Below are 11,214 nucleotides of genomic sequence, written 5' to 3'. Positions count from 1 at the left end.
TTTAACTTTATATCTGTTTATCCTTAGTATTTTTATTAAGAAATATAAAAGTATAGGGGGTCTATATGGAAAAAACAGAATTAAATTCATAAATGTTAATATAGTTGAATGTTGAATTGATTGTTATCTGTAAGAATATTTAGAATATTAAGGGAGAAATAAGTGGTTCTTGATCTTTATTGCCTTTTTTCCTTTCCTTTTTACATTTACTTATTGACTGGGAAATATAAAGTATGAGAGGGATTGTATGAAGGGAGGAAAAAAATGAAATTCACCAACGAAAATAAAGTCAAGTGTTAAAAAAAGATTGTTATTTGTAAATATTTTTTGGGGGGGAGAATTAAGCTGAAATAAATATAGTGCCAGGACCTACGATAAGGCAACTAAAACGATCTATAAGATTATTGAAACTTTACACTTAACTGTTCTTAAACAAAAATGTTTTAATTTAATGTTTTGCAAACAATGATTTGTTTGAGATAGGGGAAATTAAATGAAATTGATGGATCGAATATAGACTATAGAAATTAATTGTTAAAGATTGTTTTATAAATGCCACCCAGACAACATTCTGTTTTACAATGTTCTATGTTATGTTAAAGAAAAAAAAATCTAATAAAATATATAACAAAAAAATAAATAAAATGTTCCTTGTCATTTTCTTTCTTTATTTATAAGTGTATTGTGTCATTTCCATAAAAAACCAAATCTAAACATATTACAAAGGGAACATACAATAGAAAATAATACAGAAAATAAATCAATATCACAATTGTAATAATAGTAACATAAACTACAATAATGTGCCCAAATATTGTTAGCCCCCTTTTGTAAGAATGGATAGTAATGGACACATTTGAAACAAATTCTGACATTTATATTAGGACTATATAAGGCCATGAACACTATTTTAAATATTAAAATAATATGTAAGGTAACGTGAAGAATCTATCATACATGACAGAAGGATACTTTGGCTACATTAGTCTCCATAGCACCAAAATCTGTTATACACACCCCATCTTTAACTCTACTTTACCACAGTCATTGAAAAGTTATGATACTATAAAACTATTGCTGTACTTTCTAACAATTTTAAAGAAGGCTTCCTTAACTTCTCTGTTTCTCAAACTGTAGATGATGGGATTGACTGTTGGAGTCAGGACAGTGTAGAACAAAGAAAAGATCTTATGTAGCTCCTTCAGACTTTCTGTTTCAGGAACAACATAGACAAGCAATAGTGAAACAAAGAAAAATGAAACTACTGTGAGATGAGAAGAACAGATAGAGAAGGCTTTCTGTTGTGCTTTTTTAGATTTCATTTGCCACACAGTATAAAGTATATAAACATAGGAGGTCATTGTTAGGAGAAATGGGATCCCTATACTCAGGAATCCTAGAATAAAAGTAGCAAGTTTCACTAGGTGTGTATTGCTACAGGAAAGATTTGCCACTGGATACACATCACAAAAGAAATGGTCAATTTTACTGGGTCCACAAAAAGTTAATTGTAACAGAAAAGCAGTTACGATAGTGTTGGTCAACAAACCACTTATCCAGGATGTGAGGGCTAACTGGAGACAGAGTTTACCATTCATGAGGGATGCATAATGCAGAGGTTTGCAGATTGCTAAATATCGATCGTAAGACATCATTGCCAGAAGATAACATTCAGTGGATGCTAAAAAACCAAAGAAGTAGTATTGTGTCATACACCCATAGACAGATATAGATTTATCCCCAGTTACAAAACTAGCCAGCATTCTGGGCAGGATGGTTGAAATGTAACATGTCTCCAAAGAAGACAAATTTAGAAGGAAGAAGTACATGGGGGTATGAAGACGATGGTCAGCTACAACAAGTAGAACAATAAGTAGGTTCCCCACAATAGACAAACTGTAAATAATAAAAAACAGTGTAAAGAGGAGTATTCCCATTTGGGGAAGTTTGCTGAATCCTAAAAGAATGAACGTTGTAACACTTGACTGATTTATTTCCATTCTTTCCAATTAATTATTATTAAGATTATTCTGAAAAACAATTTGAAGAACTTTAGTAGCCTCATTTTTCCTTCTTTTCTTCTATCTGATGATTGTGGTAAAAGCTGACATACATTTCTTGAATACCTGGTTGGCATATCTAAACAGCAGAAAGAACAGGTGTTGTATTTCTAAACATATTAACCACATCATGATAGACAATGTCACATATTCTATAACATTAAGGGATATAAACAATATTCTGATGTCAGGTGTGAAAGACCAGGTCTATATGTGAAGACCCAATCAAACTGATTTGTTGATAAATACCCTTTGCACAGAAATATTCTCAACTAACAATTAGTACTTGGACTTAGATAATGGTCTAGCGGGGAAGTCATGTTTGGGTAAGACTCAGTCCACTTTGGCTACATAGAGATTTAAGGCTCATTCCTCTTTTAACTCTGCCCTCTGGTTCTGCCACTCCTCCTACATCTGATAATGTTCACTGTTTTCATCTCAGAATGTGTGTCTGAGGGGGGAGATATCAATTCAATTAAAATCAACTGACTTGCCAAAATGAGCAGCAATAAGTCGGTTAGGATGCTGAGCTTGTCGATCAGAAGGTCGGCAGTTTGGTGGGTCGAATCCCAAGTGCCGCATAACAGAGTGAGCACCTGTTACTCGCCCCAGCTTCTGCCAACCTAGCAGTTTGAAAGCATGTAAAAATGCAAGTAGAAAAATAGCGACCACTATGGTGGGAAGGTAACAGCGTTCTGTGCGCCTTTGGCATCTAGTCATGCCGGCCACATGACCACAGAGACATCCTCGGACAAGCGCTGGCTCTTCGGCTTTGAAACGGAGATGAGCACCGGCCCCTAGAGTTGAAAACGACTAGCACGCATGTGTGGGGGAACCTTTACCTTTACTAAACATTTGCAGCTATCATTCTTTATACATGATATATATCCCCAGAAAAAGAAAAAAATGTGGAGTACACATATTTGGGAGAATTGCATCTATCACACTTTGTTCAAAAAAATATAGTTGGGCACAGCTACAAAAAATAAAGTTGCATTTAAAATAACAAGTTTTGCAAAGTATAATGAATCTTATTTACTTTATGTGAATTGAATTGAATTTATTAAATTTATATGCCGCCCCTCTCCCTAAGGACTCAGGGTGGCTCACAACAATAAAAAGTTAAAAAGCATAAAAAACAAAAATTAAAAAAAGAATTAAACCATAAATGTAATAAATACATAACAATTAACCCAATAAAACCAAATTTAAAACTATAGTCAGTCCAGGCCCGATAGTTGGAACATCCATGTCTTCAGGTCACTGTGGAAGGACTGAAGGTCAGGGACCATCTGCAGCTCCGGAGGCAACTCATTCCAGAGGGTCGGTGCGCCCACAGAGAAGGCTCTCCCCCTGGGGGTCACCAGCTGGCATTGCTTAGCCAACGGAACCGTGAGGAGGCCGACTCTGTCGGAGAGAACTGGGCGATGGGAGGTTGACAATGGCAGCAGGTGGTCTCACAAGTACCTCGGGCCTAAGCCATGTAGGGCTTTAAAGGTAATTACTAGCACCTTGAATCACACCTGGAGGGCAACTGGAAGCCAATGCAGCTTGTGCAGGAGTGGTGTAACATGGGAGTATCGAGAAACTCCCATAAGCACCTGCACAGCCACATTCTGCATCAGCTGAAGCCTCCGGGTGCACAAGGGCAGGGTCATGTAGAGAGCATTGCAGTAATCCAGGTGAGAAGTGACAAGGGTGTGGGTGACCGTGCATAGGTCATCTCAGTCCAAAAAGGGGCACAACTGGCGCACCAGGCGAACCTGTGCAAAGGCCCCCCTGGTCACAGCAGTTAGATGATCCTCCAAGTTAAGCCATGAATCCAGGAGGACACCCAAGTAGCGGGCCCTTTCTGAGGGGGGAAATACCTCCCCCCATCAAAAGAGATGGAACATGTTGGACAATACAAGATGCCAGTATCCACAGCCACTCGGTCTTGGAGGGGTTCAGCCTGAGCCTGTTCCTTCCCATCCAGACCCACACCGCCTCTAGGCACCGGGACATCATGTCAAGGGCATCACTGGGTTGGCTCGGGGTGGAGATGAACAACTGGGTATCATCCGCATATTGGTGATACCTCACCCCAAAGCCATGGATGATCTCACCCAGCAGCTTCATATAGATGTTAAACAGGAGGGGGGGAGAGAACCAACCCCTGAGGCACCCCACAAGTGAGGGGCCTCGGGGTAGATCTCTGCCCCCCTGCCAATACAAACTGCAAGCGGCCTGAGAGGTAGGAGGAGAACCACCATAGAACAGTGCCTCCCACTCCTAACCCCCGAGCTGTCACAGCAGGATACCATGGTCGATGGTATCAAAAGCCACTGAGAGGTCAAGTAGGACCAGGACAGAAGAACAACCCCTGCCCCGGGCCCACCAGAGATCATCTACCAGTGCGACCAATGCCGTTTCTGTGCTGTAACCGGGCCTGAAACCAGACTGGTGCAGGTCCAGATAGTCTGCTTTATCCAGGAATTGCGGGAGCTGATGCGCCACAACACTCTCAACAGCCTTCACTACAAAGCGAAGGTTGGAGACAGGACAATAGTTATTCAAGGAGGCCGGGTCCAGGGCAGGCTTCTTGAGAAGGGGCCTCACCACCGCCTCTATTAAAGTGGAGGGGAAGACACCCTCCATCAATGTGCATTCCTCATTAATCAAATAAATGGCATGCCATACCAGTCCTGCAACATAATAATCAGATTGAAATGCATATGAAATGCAGTGATAGTTTTGGGTCAAGTTATCTCATTAAAACCCACTTTAGCCCAATATTATTCCATGGAATTTTATCCTATGAAGTCATTTCATAGATAAAATTTAAGATGCAAAATTATTCTGTGGAGGGGATAGCAAATCTTGATCAGAAACATTTAGTGAAGCAATCCAGAGTCCAGAGGGTTTTCCATGTAAAGTTGCTGAGATCACTTTCTCTGCATCACCAAGATTCAAGCAAACTTTTCTGATACAATACAAGTAATATATGTCCAAACAGTGATTATTCCTGATCTCTCCAGATAGCATATTTGTGAATATCTAATACAAAAACCACTGAATAAGCTTTGGTCTAATAAGGAGAGATTAATAGTTATTGTTTACTATAGTAGTAATAAATATTCATATATAATTTAGGCCCAAGTAGAGTAGAATTGTAATTTTAGATTAAAAAGATAGGAAAAAGAGAGAGATATATCAATATATTCCTCAAATTTATGCATAAAACAGTGTCAATAAATTATTGAAATGGAATGATTAAAGAAAATTGCAACTAAAAATCCTGACTTTAAAGAAAAGACAGCAAATTATTTGTGACAAAAAAACAACAGTGGATGTAATATAAGTGAAAGGCAATGAAGAATAAAAAAATGAATATGAAGTGAACTGAACAGGATCAAGTGAAAAATACATGTGTTATATATGTATGAATGTATGAATGGGTGAATGTGTGGGTGAGTGGAATCAATCAATTGGATATAAATATAATTTATTTCTAGCAGTAGACAAATATTCGACAAAGTCTAGCTCTGGAAAAGATCATATCTATTTCTTATATTTCCTGACTTATATCTGTTTGTGGAATCATATTTCTGGTCTGAAACAACAATACTGTTAGTCAATATACTTCTGGACACAATTCAGGTGATACCCTGAAGGTGCTAAATAGCTGTTCTGATCAGCTAACTCTTTTAAAAACTTTTAAAAATATATTCTCTCTATGTTGCCTATTCCTAAGAAAAACTGTTTCTGCTGCAGAGAGAGAAAAAATATTTTTGATGGTCATATATTAAGAATGTACATATTTCTCTGTGAAATGCTTTCTTTGCTATTGTTCTATTCTTGGCTTTTTTGTTCCTATATAACAGTTTTTTGGTAGTGAATATTTTATTTACTGAAATTAAATTTAGAATTATTTCACTTATTTCTTTCTTTTTTTAAAAAATTGATGCTTTCTAGTAAAAAGAAGTGCATTAAAAGAAAGGGGTTTCAAGTTCTTAAAAATTAATACTGCAATCAATCCCATGACTTAGAATTATTGAGATATTAATGCCACTGTATTCAATGAAATTGTCATCTTAAAGGGTATATATAGTAAGGATTATAATTTAAATTATCTGTCCATCTTTTCTAAATCTATAATTAGTGGAAAAAAATTAACAGTGTGGGAGAGGAGTTACGTTGATGGCAAAAAATATCATGAATCTGGTAGCATTTTTTCCTACTAACAAATTTATCAGATGAAACTGATGAAGAAAGCTGCAACTCATGAAAACTTATGCATTTTAAAATTTAATATTATAGATTTTAAAGGTGCTACCAGACTGCTGAATAATTACCATTGTACTTAAAAGAAATATCTCTAATCTTTATTGAGCACCATATATATAAAAATGGCAGAAAATAAATATGGCAATCAAATATAGCTGGATAGATAGATAGATAGATAGATAGATAGATAGATAGATAGATAGATAGATAGATAGATAGATAAACCTTATTGTTATGTTTTTTTATTGGGAGCACAATGGCAAACATTAAAAATGAAATTTAGTTGCTTGCTCTAAAGTGTACACATACATAACATACATTTAAACACTATACACAATATACATATACATATACATACATACATACATAACCTCAGAAAACATATATATATATATATATATATATATATATATATATATATATATATATATATATATATATATATATATATATATATATATATATATATATATATATATATATATATATATATATATATATATATATATATATATATATATATATATATATATATATATATATATATATATATAACTATACCCTTATATACAGTACAAGTAACATATAAATATTAATCACCAGTGCTTTTCTTGTAAAAGAAAAAGGTGCCGAAACTCACACGTCATACAACCCGCCTTGCCTACCCTACAAGGTTCCATCCGAAAAAGATGCTGGAACTCTGTTCTGAGCGTTCTATGACAAAAAAAAAGCCCTGTTAATCACTGTCCATCTTGAAGACATAATGGAAGGAGGAAGTTTTAAAGTTCACAAGGTTAATACTGTATGGAACAAAACTGTGACTGAATCTAGATGTTCTGTTTTGGATGGTTTTCCAAAGATAAAGTTAAGTGCTGGAATTTGGGAAAAGGATGAAAATGAGTTTTGTTTTTAATGGAAATAGACTGGTGAATATGGAGTATAAAGACAGATACCATTTACAGCCCAGGGCAAAGTTATTGCTTTGTTGAAACAATTGTTTCTAGTTAATATAGAATGATTATCCTGGAAACAAATAAAGTCAACATATGAGGTTAGCTCTCACCTGTAGTTGTTCCATGTTATATCAGAGCTGTTCTAGTGTGTGCCATTAACAACAAAAGATGTGGAAGGGAAAATATAGCAGTAAACCATTCTCAAAATGTTGTGTCCAAGTGTTGTTAAAGCATCCTTTTTACACTAGTTGGTGATCCAGGATAATAATATTTGTGCTTACATGAGCAGTAGGTTATATTATTATTTTTAATTATTGGATAATTAAAATATATCACATGAGCCTAGGGATTTGTTCCTGACTGACTCTTGGACAAACTGTTCTGATGTAATGCACTCTTAATCTTCAAGAACGTGCCAAAATTCACTCTTTCTAGATAAAACATATAAATCTTTGGCAGGGTGATTTTTCTACATTCATACCTACCTTTTCATCATAATACTCCCTTCTGGAGAGAAAAATATTATACAGAGCCCAGAACAATAAGTAATAAATAGTAAGCCAAACACAAGAAAAGATAAAAAGAAAGAAAATATAACTAAATATAGTGTATGTATGTATGTATGTATGTGTATGTGCATTTTATATATACACATAAACACTTTATATACATGCCAACCTAGCAGTTCGAAAGCACGTAAAAATGCAAGTAGAAAAATAGGGACCACTACGGTGGGAAGGTAACAGCGTTCCGTGCGCCTTTGGCGTATAGTCATGCTGGCCACATGACCACGGAGACGTCCTCGGACAAGCGCTGGCTCTTCGGCTTTGAAACAGAGATGAGCACCGGCCCCTAGAGTCGGAAACGACTAGCATGCATGTGCGGGGGAACCTTTACCTTTTACCTTATACATACACACATATGGGTATAGATGTGTGTCTGTCTATATCTATCTGTCTGTCAGTCTGTCAGCCCGTCTATCTATCTATCTATCTATCTATCTATCTATCTATCTATCTATCTATCTATCTATCTATCTATCATCTATTCAAATTCAAATCATTCAAGTCTTCATCATGTCCATAATAATGTCCATAATGTTTTCTATAAACTTATATAAACTTCACACTTATACAAACTTCACACTTTCCTCTTTTGAAGAAACTTAACAGCTCCATTGTCTTCTCCTTCCTGTTGACTCACTCAGTCTTCCCTATGTGAGAAATGACTCTAGATCAATTCATAATAATGACTACATATTACTGGAACAGGTAATTGTTTGTATTCACTGTCTATGCCAAATATCTAGTGGTGTTTTAAATATATAATATAAAATATCTATTAATTGTATTAATGATGTCCACAACCAAAATGCACACAAAAACATTTTACAATATTTTTGTCCAGCGCAAGATGGAGGGAAAGAAGCACATTATGTTAAGTAAAGCACACATCAGAAGAAGTATTATAGAAGATATACTATTTGATATGATACTTTGTACATAGCAGTTATAAAAATGGGACTTGAAAGAAAATCTTGCATAATGGAATGTTAGGTCATTCAGGCACAATATTTTTCTGTTGATGAAGAAAAGGTGCCACAGTTCAGCATACAGGCAGTATAAAAGGAAGAAATAGTTGTTTAATAAGTTATGATCATATATTAATTTGCATCTTTGGAAAATGTATCACTTTGTTTTCAATTCTCATTAGGGCCTTGTGGACTTCTTGGTTTCTTAAACTGTAGATCAAAGGGTTGATTAGAGGAGTCAATACAGTGTAGAAAATGAAAACAAATATATTCAATTCCCTCATACTGGATGTATCTGGCAAAATGTAAACAATTATTAGTGTATCATTAAAAAGGCAAACCACCATGAGATGAGAAAAAAAGAAGTTGAAAAGGCCTTTTGTCTTTTGGTAGCAGAAGATATTTTTAGAATTGTGACAATGATGCAAATATAGGATATTAGAGTTAGTAGAAATGGGATGACAATGAAAATGAAACTAATGCAAAGGGTTACAAATTCAATCAGGTTTGTGTCACTACATGACAGTTTTTCAAGTGGAATCAAATCACAAAAGTAGTGATTTATGACATTGGAGCCACAGAATGATAACTGAGCCAAAAGAGACACTGTTAGGCAACCACCTAGAAAAGAAGCAATCCACAATCCCATCAGGATGTGGACACCTATGTTCCCATGCATGATAGAAGCATAATGCAGAGGTCTACATATTGCCAGATATTGGTCATAGGACATGACAGCCAGGAGATAAGTCTCTGTACCAGCACAAGAACTAAAGAAAGAGAATTGGATCATGCATCCAGTAAAAGAAATGGACTGTTGAACAGTAAACAAATTGCCCAACATTTTTGGTAAGATGATTGAACTATAACAGGTCTCCAGGCAGCACAGATTCCCCAGGAAAAATAACACGGGGGAGTGAAGATGGTGGTCAGATAGCACTAAGAATATAATGAGGAGATCTCCAGTTATTGTTGCAAGATATATCATCAAGAATGAAAAGGAAAGAAGAGGCTGCAACTCTGGAAGAATTCCAAATCCCACAAGAATGAATTTTGACATCATTGTCTGGTTTCCTTTCTTGATAGTGAGCATTTCTTCATTTCCATAATTGACATAGGCTTATTTACTTTTCATATATTCCTCATTACCCAGATTCATGGCATGAGCAATAGGTCCTGCAACATAACAAGAATTAAAAAGATTGCATAAATGAATTACAAATGTATAGTTTTGAATTATGATGTTCAACTAAAACATGGCCATTCTAACTCACCCATGTGTTCAGGCTAGAAATTTTTTATTTTTATTTTAATTCCATTTATATCCCGCCCTTCTTCGAAGACTCAGGGTGGCTTACAAGCTTAGCAGTAGCCTTCATTCTATGTATATGCCTGCTTATTAGGGCTTTCATACACCCCCCAAGCGGCATTATTACAAAGTCAGCTTAATTGCCCCCAACAATCTGGGTCCAATTGAATTGCAGTATTGTTAAAGCCACTTCATGGCTAAAAATCTACTGCAGAAGTCAATTTCTATTGCAGAAAGCAAGCTGAAACAAAGAGAGGGAGACTGTTAGGAGCGTAAGATCAGCGCTGCTCAGAAATGGCGATTCCCTCTGCTGCACATTCCAATTGCTTTCCTTGCAGCAAGTATTTACTGGCCTCACTTAGCAACCTCAAGCTCCCAGAGAAGGGAGGAGGGGAGGGAGGGAAGGGGAGGAGGGAGGGAATTGAAGGAAAAGAATGGAAGGGCTCTGACATTACAGATGTTCTGTTTGGAGGGGAGGTCTCCAGGTGGACAGAGCGAGGCAGAAGAGAGACTTCTGGAGGCTTCATCTTTGCAGCAAACTCCTCTGCCATTATACACATCTGATAATGGAGAGAAAAGTGGACTTTCTAAGGATGTTTTCCATTAGAATTCCCTTTCTAGTGAGATCTACCCTGACATCTTCACTACATGCATTGTCTCCCTTGTTTGAATCTGCTTAATTGTAATTTCCTTGGTTAGCTACAGTTTTCAAGCAGTTATATTCTCTTTTAATCTCAATCTATTTGATTTCTCCAGAGTTTCTTATTTATTCCTGTCAGTTGTAATATGTTACACATCAAGATCCTTGGCCCCCAAATTTTAATTACTTTACATTTCATAGCAAATTTCTGCCAATTTGAATCGAAGCATAGCGCTCTCTGAGCTTTGTTGCAAAGAAACAAAAAACCTTTAAGATCACTCCTCCCTATACTAACAGGGCAACCCACTACTAGAATATAAATTAACAGCAAACCCCGTTCCCTACCTACTAGCACTGCTGATGTTTCATAATTTGGGTAATGAAAATCTGCAAGAAAACAACCAAGTTCAGAGAGCACCAAGGACCCCTCATGTCAACCCTTAGCTATAAATACT

At 36.2% G+C, this 11,214-nt stretch overlaps 1 protein-coding gene across 1 annotated transcript; it reads right to left on the bottom strand.

Annotated features, from left to right (window-relative positions):
* Nucleotides 1–1,055: 1,055 nt before the first annotated feature.
* Nucleotides 1,056–10,088, bottom strand: LOC308678908 (olfactory receptor 10A2-like; the record flags this gene model as incomplete). Its single annotated transcript, XM_081346138.1, has 4 exons — nucleotides 1,056–1,764; nucleotides 9,653–9,830; nucleotides 9,939–9,986; nucleotides 10,085–10,088. The coding sequence occupies 4 exons, from the start codon at nucleotides 10,086–10,088 to the stop codon at nucleotides 1,056–1,058; spliced, it is 939 nt and encodes a 312-aa protein (XP_081202264.1).
* Between the last annotated feature and the right edge of the window lie 1,126 nt (nucleotides 10,089–11,214).

The sequence above is a fragment of the Vipera berus genome, assembly GCF_964194415.1.
Source record: "Vipera berus genome assembly, chromosome: Z".
Lineage (NCBI taxonomy): Eukaryota > Metazoa > Chordata > Lepidosauria > Squamata > Viperidae > Vipera > Vipera berus.
This window is presented reverse-complemented; position numbering and strand designations above follow the sequence as displayed.